Here is a 20506-nt window from a genome sequence, read left to right as displayed (position 1 = left end):
GGGAAAAAAAAAGAATGATAAATAAATGTGAACGTAAAAAGTCCAGTTAAAAGTTCCAACAAAGAATATTCTTTGTTGACACTTAAACAAAAATATAGGGATCTGTCATCAATGGTAAACTGCAAATATCTTGCTACTATTTTCACAATGAAAGGGACAATATAGGCACCCAGACCACTCAAGCTCATTGAAGTGGTCTGGGTGCAGTGTGCCATGTACCTTAACCCTGCAATGGTAATTATTGCAGTTTTTGATATACTGCAATAATTACCTGCCAGGGCTAACTAGTCTAGAGAGTCTCCACCTCTACTCTAGAGGGACATCCAGGTGGTTAGGTGACTTTGCTATGCATGAGGACATTCAGCGTCACCCAAAACCCCAGAGGAGAATATTACACAATACTTTCTCATGGGGCAAATACTAATGCGAGGGAGGTACTATAAGGAGCTATAGTGCCAGCAAAACAACTTTGTGTTCCTGGCACTATAGCTTCCCTTTAACTTGGGCGTAAATTGCTATCCCGTTTCGGTAACCAATAAAAAACAGTTTCTAACTTTTGCCCGATATACCAAGACAGTTAGCAAAGCAGTCGTAATCCAAATTTAACAGCCATCTTAGCCACTACAGCCAACTGTAATGGTTATGATGTGAGGAGCATCCTTGCACCGTTACGTTCTTAATGGTATGTCCTCTTACCTGGGTACCTTCTGTGTGCCTGGACTCGTTTGGCGTTGGCTGCAAAGTTGGCACCCATTCATTGGCTGAGAGCGTAAATAGAAATATGCACAGAAATCTGAACAGTATTGACCAGCCTAAATGACGCTGCAGGTGGAGTTATAACTCTGGCAGTAAATGGTTTAAACTCTTTAAATGTAGCATTTCATAGCAAAACAGTGCACAGACTCCAAGCACAATGGCCACTTCAAATCCCTGACGTGGTCATGGTGCTTCGAGTAATTCTTTAAATTGGCTCGACCTCATGATTTGCTCATTAATCTCATGAAACTGAGCACAAACGGTTACTATCACAAGGTTAAGAACAACAAAATTTGTTGTTTTTGCAGGCTTTTCTAGCAGATCTCCGGTTGAAGATTACAGACAGCCAAATGCATAGATGATGTTAATAGTTGATATCTTGTTCAAAATGCAAGAGATTTCAAAGGTAGGTTGGAAGTGATGATTTCCAAGCATAACATCCCACTAATACCGGCCCAACGCTATGCTGTGAATAATGTTAGATCCCTGCTTACGCCAGAGAGTCCCAGGCCAAATTGTATCAAATGCTTTAAAGTTGTATTGGTGCCCGAAGTGACCCTTTAAGCATAATTTACCAGGGTTACTGTCTTAAAGTAGCTATTGTAGTGTTTGAAGTGTCCCTTTAACACTTTCATGACGTTAGGATGAAGCATAATATCCCACCAATACTGACCCAACGCTATGATGTGAATAATGTTAGATCCCTGCTTACGCCAGAGAGTTACAGTTCTAATCGATACCTGGGGCTTTTCTCTGTCAGTTGGAACCATTTTAAGTGGCCCCAGACTGACAGATGAGCAGTATGCAGTGCTCAAAGTGAGCACTGCATACAGCTCTTTAAATGGGGATTTAAATCGCCATTGCTGCATTACGGTGTGAGAAGTATTAGATCTTTGCTCACCACAGGCAGACCAAGATGTTAATTGATACCTGGGGCTCCCCTCTGTCAGCATTTTTTAGTGGCCCCAGACTGACAGATGAGCTGTATGGAGCACTTTGATTTGGCATTTAAATGTCCTTCTTGGAAGTCTTGCAAGAGCAAGGGTTAAATCTATGTTCACACCAAGGAAACCAAGGTATCTATCAATATCTGTGGCCCCAGGCTGACTAATGAGCTTTTTGCAATGCTCAAAGTGAGCGCTGCATACAGCCATTTAAATATATTGAGAACACCGTGGCTGAGCAAATCACGCTCAGTTGTAATGATTCTCAGCTTGCACCTGCTCAATAGAGACCCCCAGGATCTGAGGAGACCTTGACTGGATTGTCCTGCATGCTCCTTGCTGGTTGGTGTTAACTACCACTTAACAATGAAGACTGATACATGAATCTATTTTAGCTCCTTCTCCTTAGTTGTACTGGATGTGTAACTAATGCATTTTTTATTTCTTTCCTATTTTTCAGAATTGATTCACACCTAATGTTGTGTAAGACATACATGCAGAGTATTAACCCCTTAAGGACCAAACTTCTGGAATAAAAGGGAATCATGACATGTCACACATGTCATGTGTCCTTAAGGGGTTAAAAGAAAGCCCAATTTGTCCTTTAAAATTACAATGTATAATAGGTTTGGGGGCATGTAAAGAGAAACTCTTAAATTACAGTGGAACAAACACAAAATTCTAGGTATGGATATGAAATTGGTCAACTGCCTCTGTTCTTATGGGTTTAAGACAAGCTGTGTTTTTCATGTATTCTTTTGCACTTTGTACCTCATAAATAGTTTGTTACAAAATGTGGGATTAGTGCTCCAGCATCTGTTCCAACACTAGGCTAGTAGGGTTAGGGTTATAGTAGTAGACTCAACAAAATAAGAACCGTTTAGTTGGCTCACTACAGGGGGCATTTGAAAACTAGAAAAATGTAAATATATTTATTAGTAATCCTAGTGAAACAATGAGATATTATTGTATTATTAACTGACTAGTGGGTCAGATTACACATTTAGGCATATGCAATTCAGAAAAGACCTAAGAAAATATATAAGGCCCTCAAATATTTTAAGCTAAAAAAATATTGAAGCGTTTTCACATTCAAATCTGTATTTACATCTTGAATCAGAAAATAAAAATTATCCATGTATACTTACCATCTATCTAACTAAGGAAACTTTAGGCGTTAAATGTTCGCTCATGGTTTACCCTAAGTTGGCTCTCCAGCACAATTTCTCCCTGCAACTATCCACATGTTGGATAGCTCTAAGCCAATCAGTAGTTACCAATTCATGAAAAGGTACTGGGGAGTACTGATTTGCTTAGAATGTCAGCTGAAGTCAATCAGCTGAAGTCAATCAGCGGCACCTTTGCCCAGTGGCAGGCCATGCTTCTTGGATCCGAATTAGATGAAGTGGATGTGGACAGCTACAGAATACAAAATTAGGGAAAACAGATGTGGACAGTTACAGGGGCTTACAAGGGGCTACTGCTACAATAACAAGTTACTTTCATTGTAGTTGTTATGGTGCCTGAAGTATTCCTTTAATATGTAATGGAAAAAATAAATTACATAATAAAAAAATGTAAAACCTCATAAGTGCTTGTGCACAGATTGCAATTGGAACCATTGGATGCAGCAACCCCCTCCACTTCCAAAGTCGTCACCATGCCTTTTGACATTTTCCGCAATCTCGTCCAATCCAATGCTAATTTTTAAGCATTAGTGAACTAAATACTAATGAGAGACCAAACACCGCGCTTCCCCCAATCAAATGCTGCTATGAGCAACATTTGATTGTAGGCCCGAATTTGACTCGGTTCTGGAGGAGTAAGACAACCACTACAAAACTGCAATCTTATACATGAAAGGGTTAAAATTATAGAACCACTCCACCCAGACCACTTCAGTGAGATAAAGTGTGACTTTACTGGTCCTTTAAGACTTTCACTAAAAAGTTGTTGGTTTCCATACATGCTGTTCTGGTTTATGTTGTATGCCCCTTGACAAATCACGATCATCGTCATTTTCTAGAGAATATTTTAATCTCAGACTTGTTATGTTTTATTCTGTTTCATGCCCTACTTTATACTTGTGTATATGTGTTTTTATATACATTATTTTTAGTTCTAAGTGTTATGTGAACTGTGTTCACAGTCTGAAATGTATCAGCATCAAAAAATAAATATGTAATTGTGCTGATAATCTCATAAATTGAGTCTGTCTTCGCAATATTGGATAGAAACTGCCCATGGTATCCTCATTAAGCAAGGCAATACGTGGAACATGGTCAGACCCGAGTACTCATAATGGCCATTATGACTATTTCATCAAACCTTTCAAGATGCACATCGACCCTGGTTTCTAACAGTGTTTTAATTAAATCTTCAGGGAATGTGTAGGCCTTATTTTTCTTCTTATTGAATTTCTGGATGGCATATTCATCTTCTCCTATTTCCTCAATTCCTTGTTGACTACTAGTTAGTCAATTTTACAAACTGCCTTACTGGTGCCTAAACTAATGTCCTTAGAATATTTCCCTCTGAGGACTATAATTACCGTAGTTGTTGCCAGTTGCCTCACATTGGTTGGTGGAGTTTTTTATGTATTTACTGCCCTCTGCTGGTTCGATCTCTGATACAGAGAGTGGAATCTCAGGAATATATACATATATTTCTGAGCATAATGAATATTATATATTCAGAGAGTACAAAACGTGGTCTTTTCTTTTCTGAGTAGTGTAGGTTAGTGTCTTGGACTATCAAGGATGACATCTGAATGAAGTATAGAGTACAGTTTGGACTACAGTTATACAGCAGCTGTCTTGCTTAATCAAAATGGATTCTGTGATATTCCAACATAAACTGTAGAATTTGGCCTAATGGAGAGAACATATGAGATTCATTTCTGGCAAATGTGCATATCTACAGCAAAATTAAAGTGTACATTTTACGGTATACACAGTTTTACTTCAAAAGACCGAGGAGACATTTCATCTACGAATTCATTAAAACTATAACATTTTGTACATTTCCGGTTAAAATCATGGTTCTTCCCTTCACCTGGATTAGATTTCTTTGGTGGCTATTAGTGGCTGAGTTGTGTGCAAACATTTAATAAGAAAGTATTTCTTTCATAGGGGTGTGACTAAGGGGGCAGGCTGGTGCAGCATGCCACAAAACATGTATTTTTGTGTGTGCAAAAACGATAAACATTTCAGCATGCAAAATAAAAATACATATTAATGAGGCCAAAACCTACTAAATGCATTTAAGTTGTGTTGGTGCCCAAAGAGACCCTTTAAGCACAATTCACCAGAGTTACTGACTTGTGTATGCTTAAAAGATAAAAAAATAATAATAATAAAATAATAAAAAGCTATTTAAAAAAAGGGGAAAACATGAGAATTTCTGCGATTAAAAAACAGATGTAATTTTAATACTTTTAAATGCTAGGCCTTAGCTTATTAAAGCCGTTTTGGTGTATATATCATGCCCCTGTAGTGTCATTACTCAATTATCTGCTGTTTAGTGAAATCACTTTGTTTATACAGCCTTAGCCACGCCTCCCTTGACTGTGACTCACACAGCCTCCATGAACAAAGGTTTAATTTTTAATCAGATTTTACAGGACAGTATATTTATTTTAGCAGTAGGTCTTATCTCCTGTTCTGCTAAGTTAACTTTAATTAAGAAGAGGCTGTTGCAGGTGCTAGAGGGCAATTAACAGAGAAGGAGATAAGAAGTTCTAAAAAAACACACACTGTTTTTCAGGAAGTGTGTAGAGAGGCTATGTGAGACTCAGCTAGGAAAGGTGTGGCCATGGCTGCATAAACAACACTTAAATGGCTGATGAATTGAGAAGTTAGAATGCAGGGGCATAACCTATACATCGAAATCACTTAATTAAGCTAAAGTTGTATTAGTGCTTAGCAAGCTAGCTACATAAAGGTCACTGTCAAGCAAATATGTCTTTCTGGTCCATCATCCCACCACCAGTCCAAAACATATAACCTTACTACCTTCTACTATGGTTGCTCATTTTCAACTAGTGAACCTATCAAGCTGATGTTTGCATGTACTTACATTCTGGCTATTAAACTTAAGTCTGAATACAATGTGTTAAGGATTGTATAATTAATGTTCAACATGCACTGGAAAAGAGTAACACGTAAAAAGTATTTAAGGGTAAAGAAACTAATTATACCCCAGGAAACATGTTCTCATATATATATATATATATATATATATATATTCTATAGGTAATGGTTCCTTCAATCTTATAATAATCATTACAAGGAATTTGTAAAACAAGCTGCAACTATATAACTCCCCCCGCCCCCCAAACATTTACTGACATTATAACATCCCCATGCCTCTACCAGTACTAGTATGACGTGCAAATGCATTAGCACTCGTTGCTTTAAAAGCCTACGCATTGGTTGTGTAGGAATGCATCCTTGTCTGCTACATTCATGAATCAAAATAACAAAAAAAATAAACAATGGAGGTATATGGCCGTACATGAATAAAAATACGCTGAGGGGTGAAATCCATATGGTGAAAAAACAAGGTCAATTCCCTCCTGGAATGTCTCTTTAAATAATCATATACATTCAGGCAAATGTTTAATGCAACAGCTGTAATATTTGTAGCACTAGTTGACCAATTATAAAACCTACACCTAAGGACATACCTAAGAACCTACGGAAATCTAAATATATCCTTTTCTGATAAAATAATGTTATATTATTATTTAGAAAGCAGTTCTCCAATAAATATTCATGCTGGTATTCCGGGGATGCATTCATTGTGTGATCATAACCCCACAAGATGATAAGAGAATGAAATCCTTATTTTCTGTATGAATTGTATGACCTGAACTTTTCTCAGTATTTGTTTTGACCCCTAAAACATGACTTTGTCTTCAACCTCGCTCCCATTAGTTAAACATGTTTGAATTGCTATTCTGAGCTACAAGTGTAGGTAATTGCCTCCGTGTTGTTTATGACCTCTGACTCTATGGTCGCAGGCAAATTTATTATCCCATCTGCCATTGCATCGTATTCTGGGATCTATCCTCCAGTTTACATAAATAATTCTAGCCCATACTCAGCCCTATGGATCCATTTTTTGTCTTGAGGTAAGCATTGCAGCTCTTTAAACCGTGATTGTCAACGTGTATTAATGTCCTTGTTGGATGACTTAACCTTGAGTTCATATCATGTGTGATTTTGTAGCTCCATGCTTTAACATTTACATACTTCTATGATTTATTTGAGCGTATTTTTACATTATTTATAGAATACACCAAGGCTAGTAAAATATCATGTGAGAAATATGTACCTCTCTGCAAATGATTAGGATGTTATATTTTTGTTTACTTTCTTTTTACACATTTTAATTTCATAGTAAAATAAAATTTTGCACACATATGTATTTTGTCATTGATATAAGGGTAAATATTTTTTTTTTTTTTTTACATTTGCTTTACCATGAATTTTTTATTTTTTTTATTTTAACAATATCTAATTTATCCATCATAGACGGCAATGATAGGCTGGGAATGTAGGGGTGGATGAATTTCGAATTAAAACCTAGTCTCTTAAAGGGACTGGTGTCTGTAGGCATTGTGTGTGCCTCATTTCATTAAACTGATTATAGCGTCTGGAGTCCCCTGGTTCTGTCATTTCATTCAGCATTAAACAGTTTTTAATGCTCAATGAGAATTCCATTCGGGCCATTCCATTTATTCTGCTTTGGCCAATGAGGAAGTATTAATCAGAGCAGCAATGGGCAGTTGTGTTTGGCTGAGAGTGTCAGCTGACTGTTTTTAGCCATCAGAGTGACAACTAAGGCATGAATGTATATGTCTACAAGGAAGTGTGTAATCTTTGCCTTAGCCACACCTCCAGAAAGTGGCTAGACTGTGGGTGGACAGGGTCACAAATTTAGTGTTAAACTGGTTTAAAGTGGTTTAACATTGAATGGAAGGACAGTGCCAGGAGACTCCAGGCACTATAACCAATTTAAAAAAAATGGTTATAGCGTCTACAGTGTCCCTTTAATTTGGTAACATCTGGTGAGACCCTAATTTCTTGTCACACAATAATAACATTATTATGCTGACTGTTTAACATTCATAATAATATATAACCAGCTTTTATTAATATATTTTTGTAGCAAGATCTGATTACCGTATATTAATATCTTGCATGTAGTCAAAACCAATCTTGTTTTATTGTTTTTAACAGTCTGAGTACATAGGAACTGTATTTTGGCAGCCGTGAAGCAACTCAGATATCTTAGGAGAACCTTGGAAAAGGTACATTACAAATATATACTGTAAACTGTGCTAGGCAAATTACCAGCATACAGTATATATATATATATATATATATATATATATATATATATATATATATATATATATATATATATATATATATATATATATATATATATATATATATATAGCTGTAAGCATGGGACGTTTGCATCATTCGGTGATGAGGCTTCACAAAAAACAGTCATATTGTTTATTCCAGCATGCCATAATCTTAGCACTGTACTCATTATAACAACTTCATTTTATTTATCTTAACTTTTTTCCCCTTTCAATTTCTCCACAAACAGTCTTGTTTCAGTAATTAAAAGGCTTGGAAACGTGCCTTTATCTGTTACTTCCCGGTTCTCAAACCCAGGTATATCATGACGTCTAGCGTGTCTACACAGTGCCATCATGGCTTGACAAAGAGAATCTTTGCATCCTTTGCATCCAATCATTTTCTATGATAAGATTTTGAATTACGGATTAAGTTAAGAGCCATGCATAGGTACCCAAAGTTCCTCTATGAGAGCATTGGATTGGCTCATCATCCTGGAGGCACGTCTCCAGGATGATGTCATGCAACAAGGGGCACACGGCAACATAAAAGGTAAGTAAAATTATTTGTTTTTATTTTTCAGTGCACATGCGGTGGAGAGGCTGCAATTAGCTAGGGACAGGTAAACTATAGTGTTAGGCATACATATTTGTATATTTGCATTCCTAACACTTTAGTGTCCCGTTAAGGAATGCATATCTTTGAATCTATACATTTCTTGCGCCTTCTCAATGTATAGGTTAAATCTTTACCTGAAAAATTACATTAAGATGAACTTGACATTGTTACCATCCACAAATATAATTTGAGGGGAAAAAAGCCAGGAAGGTTGCTGGAAATTTGAAAAATATAGAAAATTCTAGAAAGTATGATATTCAAACACAATATATATTTCTCGATTAAGAAATTGTAAATGGACTCGAAAAATCATACAAGAAACAGAGCGTATTAAAACTCTTTTCAATTCAATATGACCCACATTTACAATTTATTTAAATTAGGTTTATGGATTAGCAAACCGGTTCATTGTGTGCAATTCCAGAGACGGTCTATTTTGTTATACTGGGATATGTCACAATATACAATTTCTGCACTGAATATTTATATCAATGAATTAACTTATTATCATAGGATATAACAACACTCAGTACAACACAATATAAGTTAAACAAATATATTTTAAGCTGTCAAAGTAGACAATAGGTAAACATTATAAAACATATTTTAGGCAACTTAACTAGATGAAATGTTATTTCTAACAGGTTTCCTTTTTTATTTTATTCTGTGAAAATCCTTCCTAAAAGCTTATCTGTCTCTTGCAGGCAAGTGTGAAATACTATGATGCCGACAATTTAACTTTTAATATAACTAATCTTTCTTGTGAAGATTAGATGTCAAATTGCAAGAAAAAAAAAAGGAAAAGAAAATGACAATGTGTAACTGTACATATGCAACAAAATAAGGATAAATTAAGCATTGTGATATATATCAATCAGGCTGGCCAACAATCCCACTATCAACGGGACAGTCCTGAGTTTGAGGTCCTGTCTCGCTCTCCTGCTTTAGTTTCCTGATGTCCCATAACACTAGATGCACTCATGCTGTGCAGAGCGTACTAGGACCATGCAGGAAGTGCTTCAGCAGTGCTCCTTGCATGGTCTTGAAGGCTGATGGCAAGCCAGGCAGAATATCAGTGGGTGAGCCTGCACCTTTTGTGGATAGAGCAGCCCATTATGGGCATTGCTAGTGAAGTGGATCGTGTTACTTTCTATTCCCCCCACCCACCCCGTCTCGATTCTCCCCTCCCGGTTGTCGGGAGCTGTGATATATATGATATATCTCTCAAAAATTCCACTTGCCACAGGCAACTAGTCAAATTTATTATTGGCAAGTAGAAATTCACCCCTGTAGAGTATGCTCTAGCTTGCAGTGGAAATTAACTTTTAAGGCCTGTCTTGTAGCAGAGGACTACATACTCATATTGGGAGATATTTAATTAAAAATTTGTATGAGAAATTATGTTTTAAAGATTCTTTATTAGTAATATTACCAATTCATTGTTTGTATGCCTTAATATTTTAAAAGATGCAAATAAAGCGTCAACAATATATCATACCATATTAATTTTCTTTGGTGGAGTTAAAAGTCACATTTCTACTAATCTAAGGGATAATAAGGTCCTAAGCATTCTATTATTATCTTGTTGTGTTGTGTTCCATACAGCATTCCCAAGGTATATGAAGCACATCTATTTGAAGAAGTTAGGTTGAAGATATTCTTCTAAAGTAAAATGATAATGTATGTGTAGTGGAGAGTTTCAGTATGATGCATAGCAATTTGTTAGTTCCTGGGGCTCTGGGGTGAAAATGTGTTGGTTTTGTAGACAGCTTCTTATATAATAAGGGATAACCAGCATTGTTGACATCAGAGGTATATCAGATAGGCATATATACAGTTCTGAAAGCAAGGCATCCTGGAAAACAATGTCTAATTGGGGTTGTAGTGAGGCCACAGAAAATAAAAAAAGACTTATCCATCCAGGAATGATAAAGTGGAGACTGGGGATGCCATTGCTTGTTTTCACAATCTCAGATCTGAACTGACAATGTGGTGTCAGTACAGATCCGAGTGCCTCTGGCCTTGGTGTTCAAGGCACGAGGCACTATGAAGCATAAACGGCTTTAAGAAAAATAAGCAAGGTATATCTTTTCTTTAGGAAAATTTCTCCTGATTGATTAAAGATGATATGGATACGCAGTAGTAAGAGGTGTAACTACGGTAAAGGAAGTACCAAAATTAGTATCAGCTGCAAGACTTAAGCAAATGCAAAGGTAAAGCTTGAGGCTAGGAGGTGTAAAAAAAATAACTACAAATTGCCAAAAAATATTGTCATTATTCCTTGCATAAAATATTTTGAAATTGAACATCCTTGTATTACGCAAAGAGTTAAATACAAACGAAAACACATTTAATGCTGTGATAGGAAACCAAATGTTACAATCTGAACCCATACAAAATATACCAATTATACCATTTAGCATTTTTTTTTTTCTAGTACACTTTATAATCAACTTGTTTAATGCACATTTACTCAGTTTATTTGTTTTTAAAAGATCAACTGAGGGGAATAGGCAACAATTCATTTTTTTCATTAACTTTGTCAGTCAAATATATGGTGCAATCATTTTTTAATCAGGGACACTAATAAAGCAAATTACTAATACTGCCGGAGATGAATTTCTCTAATAAAAAGCTAAAAAAAAAAAAAAAAAAAAACACTTCTGGGAAGAATTGCATTATAAATGGTTAGTTTTCAAATGATGAGAAACATTAAAGTTAATAATTAGTGCTGGATGTACGGTAAGCGCAATTAAATTAAGTTTCTTTTTTTTTCTAAACACAAGTCTACAACTCATTACTAGACAGATTTTGCAAATCGCTGAGAGTTGTTTGAGGCATTTGTGTGTCTCGGCAATTATAGCTCTTTTACCTGCAAGTCATGCAAAATATGAACAAGCTATAGAGACTGAAACCTCTGACATTTCTCACACATAGCTTGCAGGGCTGACTTAAGAAAGGGGGGGGTCAATGGAGCTGAAGCTGTTGGACCATTAGGGAAAATATTCCGATTTATGCCTTGAGCGGCCTTCTTGGACCTCTGTAGCACTCTTAGAAATTTATCATCAAGATCTAAGAGAGCAGTTGCAGAAGAATAGTTTTATAATTACTTTCTTTCTGAAAAAAAGACTTTGCTTAGAGACAATGTAAACATCTAACAGGCACAACCAAAGCATTCAAGTCATGTTTGAACACAAAGGCATTTCTGAATTGCTGACCTTTTCATGTATTCTTGAACACCAGTTTGAGATATTTAGTGGTTTGATAAAAGCCTTTTCAGGACTGAAACGTTGCTGTGTATCCTAAGTATAGCTTTGTATTTGGACTTCACGTGTGTGCTGGATCATTTTTGTATTTTGTTGTGATAATTTAGCGGTCTGTAAATCAGTCTAATCTGAGAGAACTAGAAATGAAAAACAGTACACCTGCTAATGGGCCTGGCACAAGCAGGCTGCATGATTACATGAGCTATATTATACCTGCAATCAGTGGTGTATTCTGGATTTGTGCTGCCCTAGGCACGACTAAATTCGGCACCCCCTTATTTAAATTTGCCCCACCAATTCGTGTCAAGGCCTTTTTTTTTACTGACAGACACACACACACACACACACACACAAGGACAGACACTCACAATGACAGACATAAACACACACTCACTGACAGTCACAAACATCCTCACTGCCAGACACACACACATTTTCTCATACACTCAGTAATTATTAATATATTTTTTTTTAATCTAAAAGGACATATCTCCCTCATCGCCCGGCTAGAATATTAGTACGTTAACACCTAGAGGGGGCCCTAAGGTGGCAGCCAGCTCTTGAGCTTCCCAGTACACAAGGCAAACAAGGCATTTACCTTGGCACTTGGGGGCGTTTTTTGCTGCCCTGAAAGTGCCGCCCTAGGCAAATGCCTTGTTTGCCTTGTGGTAAATACACCCCTGCCTGCAATAGTAATATGCTTAGGATTATAATAAACGGGCACCAAAAGACTGTTTTGTTCAAGGTAAATCCACACTGAATTTCACATAACAGCAAAAATTAAAAAAAAATGTTTTTAAATGCTTGATGTAAAACACAAGTGTAACGGATCACCTGGCACCCTGGTTTCCTCCCTTCTGCCCTGGAGTTAATTGGAGAAGTAATCCAATTACCCAGGACTAAAGGCAGACTCCATTAACCACATGGTTGCAAAACAACATAAAACACTTTAAAATACATAAAGTCACATTTACACATAACACACAGACATTTCACCTATCCCCAGATAGCTGGGATCTGCACGCACAAAACTACCGAATAGCGCGCAGATCCTACTCACACAGTACAATTGCCATGGAGCTAAAGTCTTTCCCATAGTCTTTCATTATATGAATAGGCTCCATGGTATGGCTATCTGGGGTATCACATTCCCATAAAGTCTGGTCCATAGTCCAAAGGCAAGAGGCGGGCAATCAGCCCCCTCCAAGGACACGTGGCGAGGTCGGTTTCGCCACACTTCTCCCCTTTACCCCCCAGACTAACAGGGTACTTGACCTCCTGCCGGTCAGTGCCCTTGTTAGTCCAGCAGCCCACCCACAAGACAGAAACAGCAGAGCAGCCCACCCACAATAAACAGTTACTACACCTGGGTGAGGGAGAATCTTGTCCAGGTTCAGGTGCCTCACCACGGCTGTGTGGGGGACTGGTAGGCTGCCTTGGTAGGTTGCTGAGGGGGCAGAAACCAGCGGTACTCTGTCCTGTTGCCAGCACTACCACGGGAGTAGTCTGGTTGGAGCCTGGTTGCTGGAGACCGACTGTCTCCCCTTGAGTTACACCGCTCTGCTGCTGGAGACCGACTGTCTCCCCTTGAGTTACACAGCTCTGCTGCTGGAGACCGACTGTCTCCCCTTGAGTTACACAGCTCTGCTGCTGGAGACCGACTGTCTCCCCTTTAAATACACCGCTCTGCTGCTGGAGACCGACTGTCTCCCCTTGAGTTACACCGCTCTGCTGCTGGAGACCGACTGTCTCCCCTTGAGTTACACAACTCTGCTGCTGGAGACCGACTGTCTCCCCTTTAGTTACACAGCTCTGCTGCTGGAGACAGACTGTCTCCCCTTTGGCTAAACAGCCCTGTTGTGGGGGGGCAGGACCGACCGTCCCTACCCCCTGTGCTGGAAGTGCAGAGACCACGGTCCCATCTGCACAAGTGTGGGGCTTACAGTCTCCCCCTGGTACATTAAGCTGCCGCTGGGGAGAGGTGGTAACCAGCTCCTCTCCCATTAGAACACTCTGCCGCTGGGGAATGGAGACTGGGCTCTCTATTCCCTGTACATTAATGATCCACCGCTGGGGAGAGGTGGTAACAATCTCCTCTCCCATGCATACTTCCCGTCTCTGCGGAGGGAGACCGACTGTCTCTCCTCCCAGCACAGAGTCCTGCTGTGGGGGAAAGGGGGCTGGGCTCTCTATTCCCTGCTGGATACTCTGCCGCTGGGGAATGGAGACCGGGCTCCCAATTCCCAACAAATCACACTGCCGCTGGGGAGGGAGGACGGCTCCTTCAGCTCCCTGTAACTTGGGCGCAGAGACCACGGTCCCATCTGCGCTGGTGAGGGGCTTACTGTCTCCCCTTGGTGAGCTGCGCTGCCGCTGGGGAGAGGGAATAACAAACTCCTCTCCCTTACACACCTTCAGCCGCTGGGGAGAGGAGATAACAGGCTCCTCTCCCTGAACCGTAGACTGCCGCTGGGGAGCAAGAACAGCACCTTCCGCTCCCTGTAACGCACACTGCCGCTGGGGATCTGGGCCGACTGCCCAGCATCCCTGTAGGGCCGGTAGAGAGACCGCAGTCCCATCTCCACCTGCCATCTGTGGGTCTTCCCAGGACCAATCCGTGAGGCCCCTCAACATTTGTGAGTAAGGGCCACCTGCTTCCCCACCTGGCAACTCTGGCTCCTGCTGGGGATCTGGGCCGGCTGCCCAGCATCCCGGTGGGCCCGGTGGAGAGACCTTGGTCCCATCTCTACCTGCCTGTTGTGGTTCCTCACAGGACCAGTCTATGAGGACCCCCACTTCGGGTTCCTCCCGCCGCCTCAGGGAAAGACGGCTAACCTCCTCGGATGCAGCCTCTACTCGGCTGCTGTAACACTCCTGCTGCTGAGCATACTTCCTGTCTTCCGCCTGCCGGAATTCTCGGTCCAGCCTTGTGTTTCGCTCGGCCATGACCTGGTTCCAGATCACCCGGCGTGTCTCCATGGGTATATCATCCCCATACTCGGCCACTCGCTGCCTCACCTCGGCCAGCCAATCATCTCCAGAGCCAGAACCTTCCATACTTGTCTGCTCCCAGGGGCGCTGCACGACTGCTAGCGTTGCCCTCAATTTGTAAATCCAAACAGTGTCTCTGAGCTGCTTTACCTCACACTAGGACGCCATCCCACCGCTTGCCACCAATGTAACGGATCACCTGGCACCCTGGTTTCCTCCCTTCTGCCCTGGAGTTAATTGGAGAAGTAATCCAATTACCCAGGACTAAAGGCAGACTCCATTAACCACATGGTTGCAAAACAACATAAAACACTTTAAAATACATAAAGTCACATTTACACATAACACACAGACATTTCACCTATCCCCAGATAGCTGGGATCTGCACGCACAAAACTACCGAATAGCGCGCAGATCCTACTCACACAGTACAATTGCCATGGAGCTAAAGTCTTTCCCATAGTCTTTCATTATATGAATAGGCTCCATGGTATGGCTATCTGGGGTATCACATTCCCATAAAGTCTGGTCCATAGTCCAAAGGCAAGAGGCGGGCAATCAGCCCCCTCCAAGGACACGTGGCGAGGTCGGTTTCGCCACAACAAGTACTAATCCTTCATGTGTATTAAAGCGGATCTTTACGTTCAGGGGTCTGTATATTTTGCAAAGACTCGTGATGGTGATATTGCCACTTGCTGTGCGGTGCAGTGGAGGTGAGTTATAGATCCCTGATGCTGTCCTCCATGGTCACCACCATGTTCGAATTTCAGCTCCTGAACCTTCATCTGCCAGGATTCCACGTCAGAACTGTACTCTCACACATGCGTGAGAGTATTTCAAACTTAATTCCAAAGTTTCCAAGCTGGAATAAGTCAGGCATGCTTCCAGTTGAGCTACTTTTAACTCCAGACAATTCTCACGTGATTAAATAAGTGTCATAGTGTTGAATAATTCACAGCTTTGCCATCCTTCTGCATAACTCTCACCAGTCCTGGATCGGACGTTACTGTACCAATTTTGAGATCCTGTCCCACCGCTGCCATACGCCCTTCCACCCCATATCCCAATTTCATCCAACCCAATAAGAAATTTGTTGACATTTAAGTGTATTACATTTAGTTTTATTTGTCTGTATAATAATATCACACACTAAACATAAGAATGTGTGAAAGAGTATCAGGACATTGTGAGAAATAACTCTAAAGGCACATTGCATTTTTTTAAAATAATATTCGAAATGAATAATGAAATGTTTTATTTTTGTTAAAAGGAAGCCTGGCCTGCTGGGGGATTAATCAGACCAGCTCTGATAAGTGAAATTTTCCTTTACTGAAATGGAACCTTGCGTTGTATTGGTGTCGCTCTAGTTAAAGGAACACTATAGCATAGAAAAGTGTGCTTTTACGTAACTCAGGCAGTAAGACCCAGTCAAAGGAGGTTTATGTGCTAGAAAAATTTACTGCTTGCTATTTTTGTTGTGAAGTTTTGTTGTGTGGAGGTGAAAAGATTTGCTGTTTTACGGTGGGTGCACTCAGATGGGAAAGACACTGTGCTATGGACTGCTATTGCTGTAAATAAATGCGTGCACCAATAAAGACATTTGAAGCTGAACTGATACTCACATTTTGCCTTAAATAACAGTGGTTGTGAAGGTCAGTGTCACACTCTACAGTATAACAAATCACAGTTGTATAAGGAAGCATGAAATACCTTTCATATGGAATCTGGCTTATTGGCCATCACTGCATAATTTCCATCTAGATCTCTATATAAATCTAAGGTTTGAAGAACAAAAATGGGTGAAAGATGTTCTCTCTAGGCCCTTGGAATTGCTAAATCTAAAAATAAATAAATACATGATTCTGACCATTTTGATCTTCTTGCACATAAATTCGGATAGTCACGTTATTTATTATGTTAATGATATTGACCCATTTCTAAATTACTAGCTAGAGTAGTTCTTAACACTTAGGTCGGGATATAAAAATGGTTCCCCGTGTTATTTTTTTGGTGGGTCCATCATTAGTATAAACAGGCACATTATATGCTTCATGCTTCTGGCAAACAATGGCTGAAAGGGTTTTATACTAAATTGAGAATTCAAAGTGAATTCTAAATTTAAGACCAAGATAGCTTAACTGAAAGCATCGTTGTTTTTTGGTTGAATTTTTCTGGCCCACATATTTTGACCTTAAATTTGAAATTCACTGTTCATTTTCACTTTAGTAAATAAATCGAAAGTGTTTGCTGTAAGGGAATTGTGGGAATAATTCACACTTTAATAGTGAGAACAGTATAATGAAAGTGTTTTTCCTATTTCAGTGTTAAGACTTGGAAACACAAAGCTAATATCACATACATAAACTATGCTGCTGACAAAGAATGACAATAACCAATGAGCTAGACAGACAGACCACAAAACATGAAACACCTTTACAATTTACCAGGCAGATACGATTCTCTTTTGCCTCATAAAATCTACAGGGATGATCTATCTTCTGTGGTGGTAGAATGATCAATCAGCTGCTTCTTACGGAGATGCCATGTGGACCAGCCAAGCACAGTGGTCCAATCACAGACTTCTCAATGAGCTGTATTACAGCTCCTGACATTTTAATGAAATGAAGAAAAGGAACACTATTCACACATAAAGGATTTCAGTCAGCTGGAGTGTTCTCTGTGTTGGAGTGTTCCTTTAATGTGTTAAAAGAGCACTTCACCACACCATTGCAACACCACCACCCTGTGTACTCTTGACACAAAGAAGTATGGATCCAAGAATAAGTAAAGTTTAGGCAAGCTAGGACAAAGCAAACATATTCATCAAAGTTGAGTATTTAGTAATGTCAGGAAATTGCAAAAAGATCCACTACAATCAGCGGTCGGCTTGGAGGTCAGTGTGTGCTCCCACTGTCAATCATTGAATTACCCGTGTCCATAGACTGTTTTAATAACATAGCCACTTCAAGTACATCTAATATCCTGTAAGTGAATAACTGATATATCCTGAGCTTGCAATACTTAATATGGCAATGCAAGCTAATGAGAGCACCATAAATATATTTCAGTTATAAAAATGATGCATACAAACATCCATAACAGTAAAACATAGGGCGTAGATCAAATCTAATATAAAAATAAAGCTATTCAATTGATTCTTGGTTCTCCTGCTGTAAATACACAGCTGTGGAATTAACATGAAACTATTTAAATAGCAAAATAACAGAGTATTAAAACCCAGACTGTTCTCAGCGTGCACCAACACATTTAAAATGTGCCGCTCTGTAAGAAAATTAATTTTATTCTTTATTAGCCAAGCGATTTTGCAAACAAGTTAGTCTACAACTTAGTGATGTGCCCTAAAGCCTCCCAGAACTACATCAGCATAGGGAATACAGAAATAAATAAGCATGTACTTCTCTATCCAACATCTGGTGGGACAGAACAAAAAAAAGTCCATGGCAAGTCATCATCAGGTCTTGTTAATATTCTGAAGTCATATATTATAAGGCCAAAGGTATGTGGATATCCCTACTAATTATGCAGTTCAGGAGTTTCAACCTCACTCAATGCTAACAAGTGCATAATATTTAACACCGAACCTTGACAATTTTTATAGACAAACATTGACATAACAATGGTTCGTATTGAAGAGCTCAGTGACTTTAAATGTGGCATTGTCATAGGATAGCACCATTGCCACAAGTCAAGTTGTCAAAGTTCTGCTCAAATAGATCTGTTAACTGTGTTAGGGCAATGTGGAAGCATCTAGGAGCAACAGCAGCCCAACCATGAAATGGCAAACCATGTATACTAACAAAGTGGGGGACGACGAGTGCTGAATCAAAATTTTTTAATTAAAAATATGTTGTCTACAGTATGTTGCATTAATCACTGCAGAGTTTCAAATGGCCTCTGGAAGCAAAATCAGCACAATAACTGTGAATGGGGAGCTTGCAATGGGTTTCCATGGTCAAGCAGCTCTATATAGGTCTTTATCAACATGCGCAATGCTAAGCATCAGCTGAAGTTGTATAAAGGATGCTGCCAATGGACTCTGGAGCAGTTAGAAAATGCTCTCTTGAGTGATGAATCACATTTCACCATTTTGTAGTCGGATGGAAGAATATGGGTGTGACAGATGCCAGGATTGCAAAAACTAGTTGTCTTGTCCCCTTAGTTTCAGTGAAAGATCATCTTATTGCTACAGGAAGTAACTGGGTGCCAACAGTCTGGGGAATGCCCTTACCTGTTCCAGCCTAACTATGCCCATGTGCACAAAGTGAGGTCCATGAAGACATGGTTTGATAATTTTAGTTTGGAGGTACTAGAGTGGCCTGCACAGAGTCGTGATCTCAACCCCACTGAACATCTTTGCGATAAACTGGAATACTGATTGTAAGCCAGACCTCACAGATGCACTTTTGGCTGCATGGGCAAACAAATTCTGACAGAAATAATCCGATATCTTCCGGACAACCATACCAGAAGCTTTTATAATTGCAAACAGAGGGCTAACTCCATATTAATGCCCATTGTATTGGAATAGGATACACAGCGAGCATTATATAAGTGTGATGTTTTGGGCACAACACATACTAAAGTGTTCTCTTAAATGCACCTGTCTTAATACAGGATGGTAGAGAACCTAATCATGACGGCTGCTGCTCTGATGTCAGGGAAGTCACCTGCCCTAATCAGGGATAGAAGGAGACCTCATTAAGATTGCTACTGCTCTGACATTAAATGAAGCACATATTCAAATGTGGTGCAGGAGAGAACCTTCACATGATGCATGGTGCACTGAAAGGAAAGATAGTACCTGCATTGAAATATGACAGGAGTTAACTTACTAATGATGTCTCCTGTAGTGATGTCAAAGTAAGTTCTGTAATTTGCCTTTTACTATAAGTAAATAAAGTTTACACTTCTGTGTGCTGTACATTTGGAAAAATAAAACCAGTTTAGCTAAAGTGTCGTGGAATCTTTAGTTAAAAAACTCAGAGTTCACTTCCTGAAATGATGCATATGTTTATATAGAATTTCCCAGTAATCAGTCTACTTCTGATGCAAAGAAGGATATTTAGCATAAACATGAATACTGCCTGACTTCTTGGCTGTTGTCAGTCAGTGGAAAGAAACAATGGACCATAATTCACTGACTTAGTGATTACCCAGGGATGCATTCTACCTGGAACAGACAATACAAGAGGCAAACAGGAAGCCTTTCAAGATAACATTCTAAAACAGAAATAAAACTGAATAAATTGCACAAGCTTTTGAAAAATTTTAAACCAAACCTTACCGATGTTACCCATGCGAAGATGAAGCCTGCCTTTGATAATAGTATGCACTCCAACAGGTTTGACTGTGCCTTGCTTTGTGATGTCTCCGCTCATAACCATGTCTTGTTCATATTCTGTAGTAATGACTTCAAGCTCATGAGACACCTGGACTGCTGTGCGACCTTGACGTAATAAATGCTTTAAAAACAAATTTTAAAGATGGCCATCAATAAATCATCACATTCAACACAGGCCACTGTTTATAAGAC

At 39.4% G+C, this 20506-nt stretch overlaps 1 protein-coding gene across 1 annotated transcript in view; it reads right to left on the bottom strand.

The window, feature by feature from the left end:
* NPHP4 (nephrocystin 4) overlaps positions 1-20506 on the bottom strand; it is a 311285-nt gene that overhangs the window by 54244 nt on the left and 236535 nt on the right. Inside the window, exon 17 of the mRNA XM_063435987.1 lies at positions 20258-20435. Within this exon, the coding sequence (XP_063292057.1) occupies positions 20258-20435 (178 nt within the window). The remainder of the gene's footprint in view (positions 1-20257; positions 20436-20506) is intronic.

The sequence above is a fragment of the Pelobates fuscus genome, chromosome 11 (assembly GCF_036172605.1).
Source record: "Pelobates fuscus isolate aPelFus1 chromosome 11, aPelFus1.pri, whole genome shotgun sequence".
NCBI lineage: Eukaryota > Metazoa > Chordata > Amphibia > Anura > Pelobatidae > Pelobates > Pelobates fuscus.
Note: the sequence above shows the minus strand (reverse complement) of the source record. Positions and strands in the feature narration are given on the sequence as shown.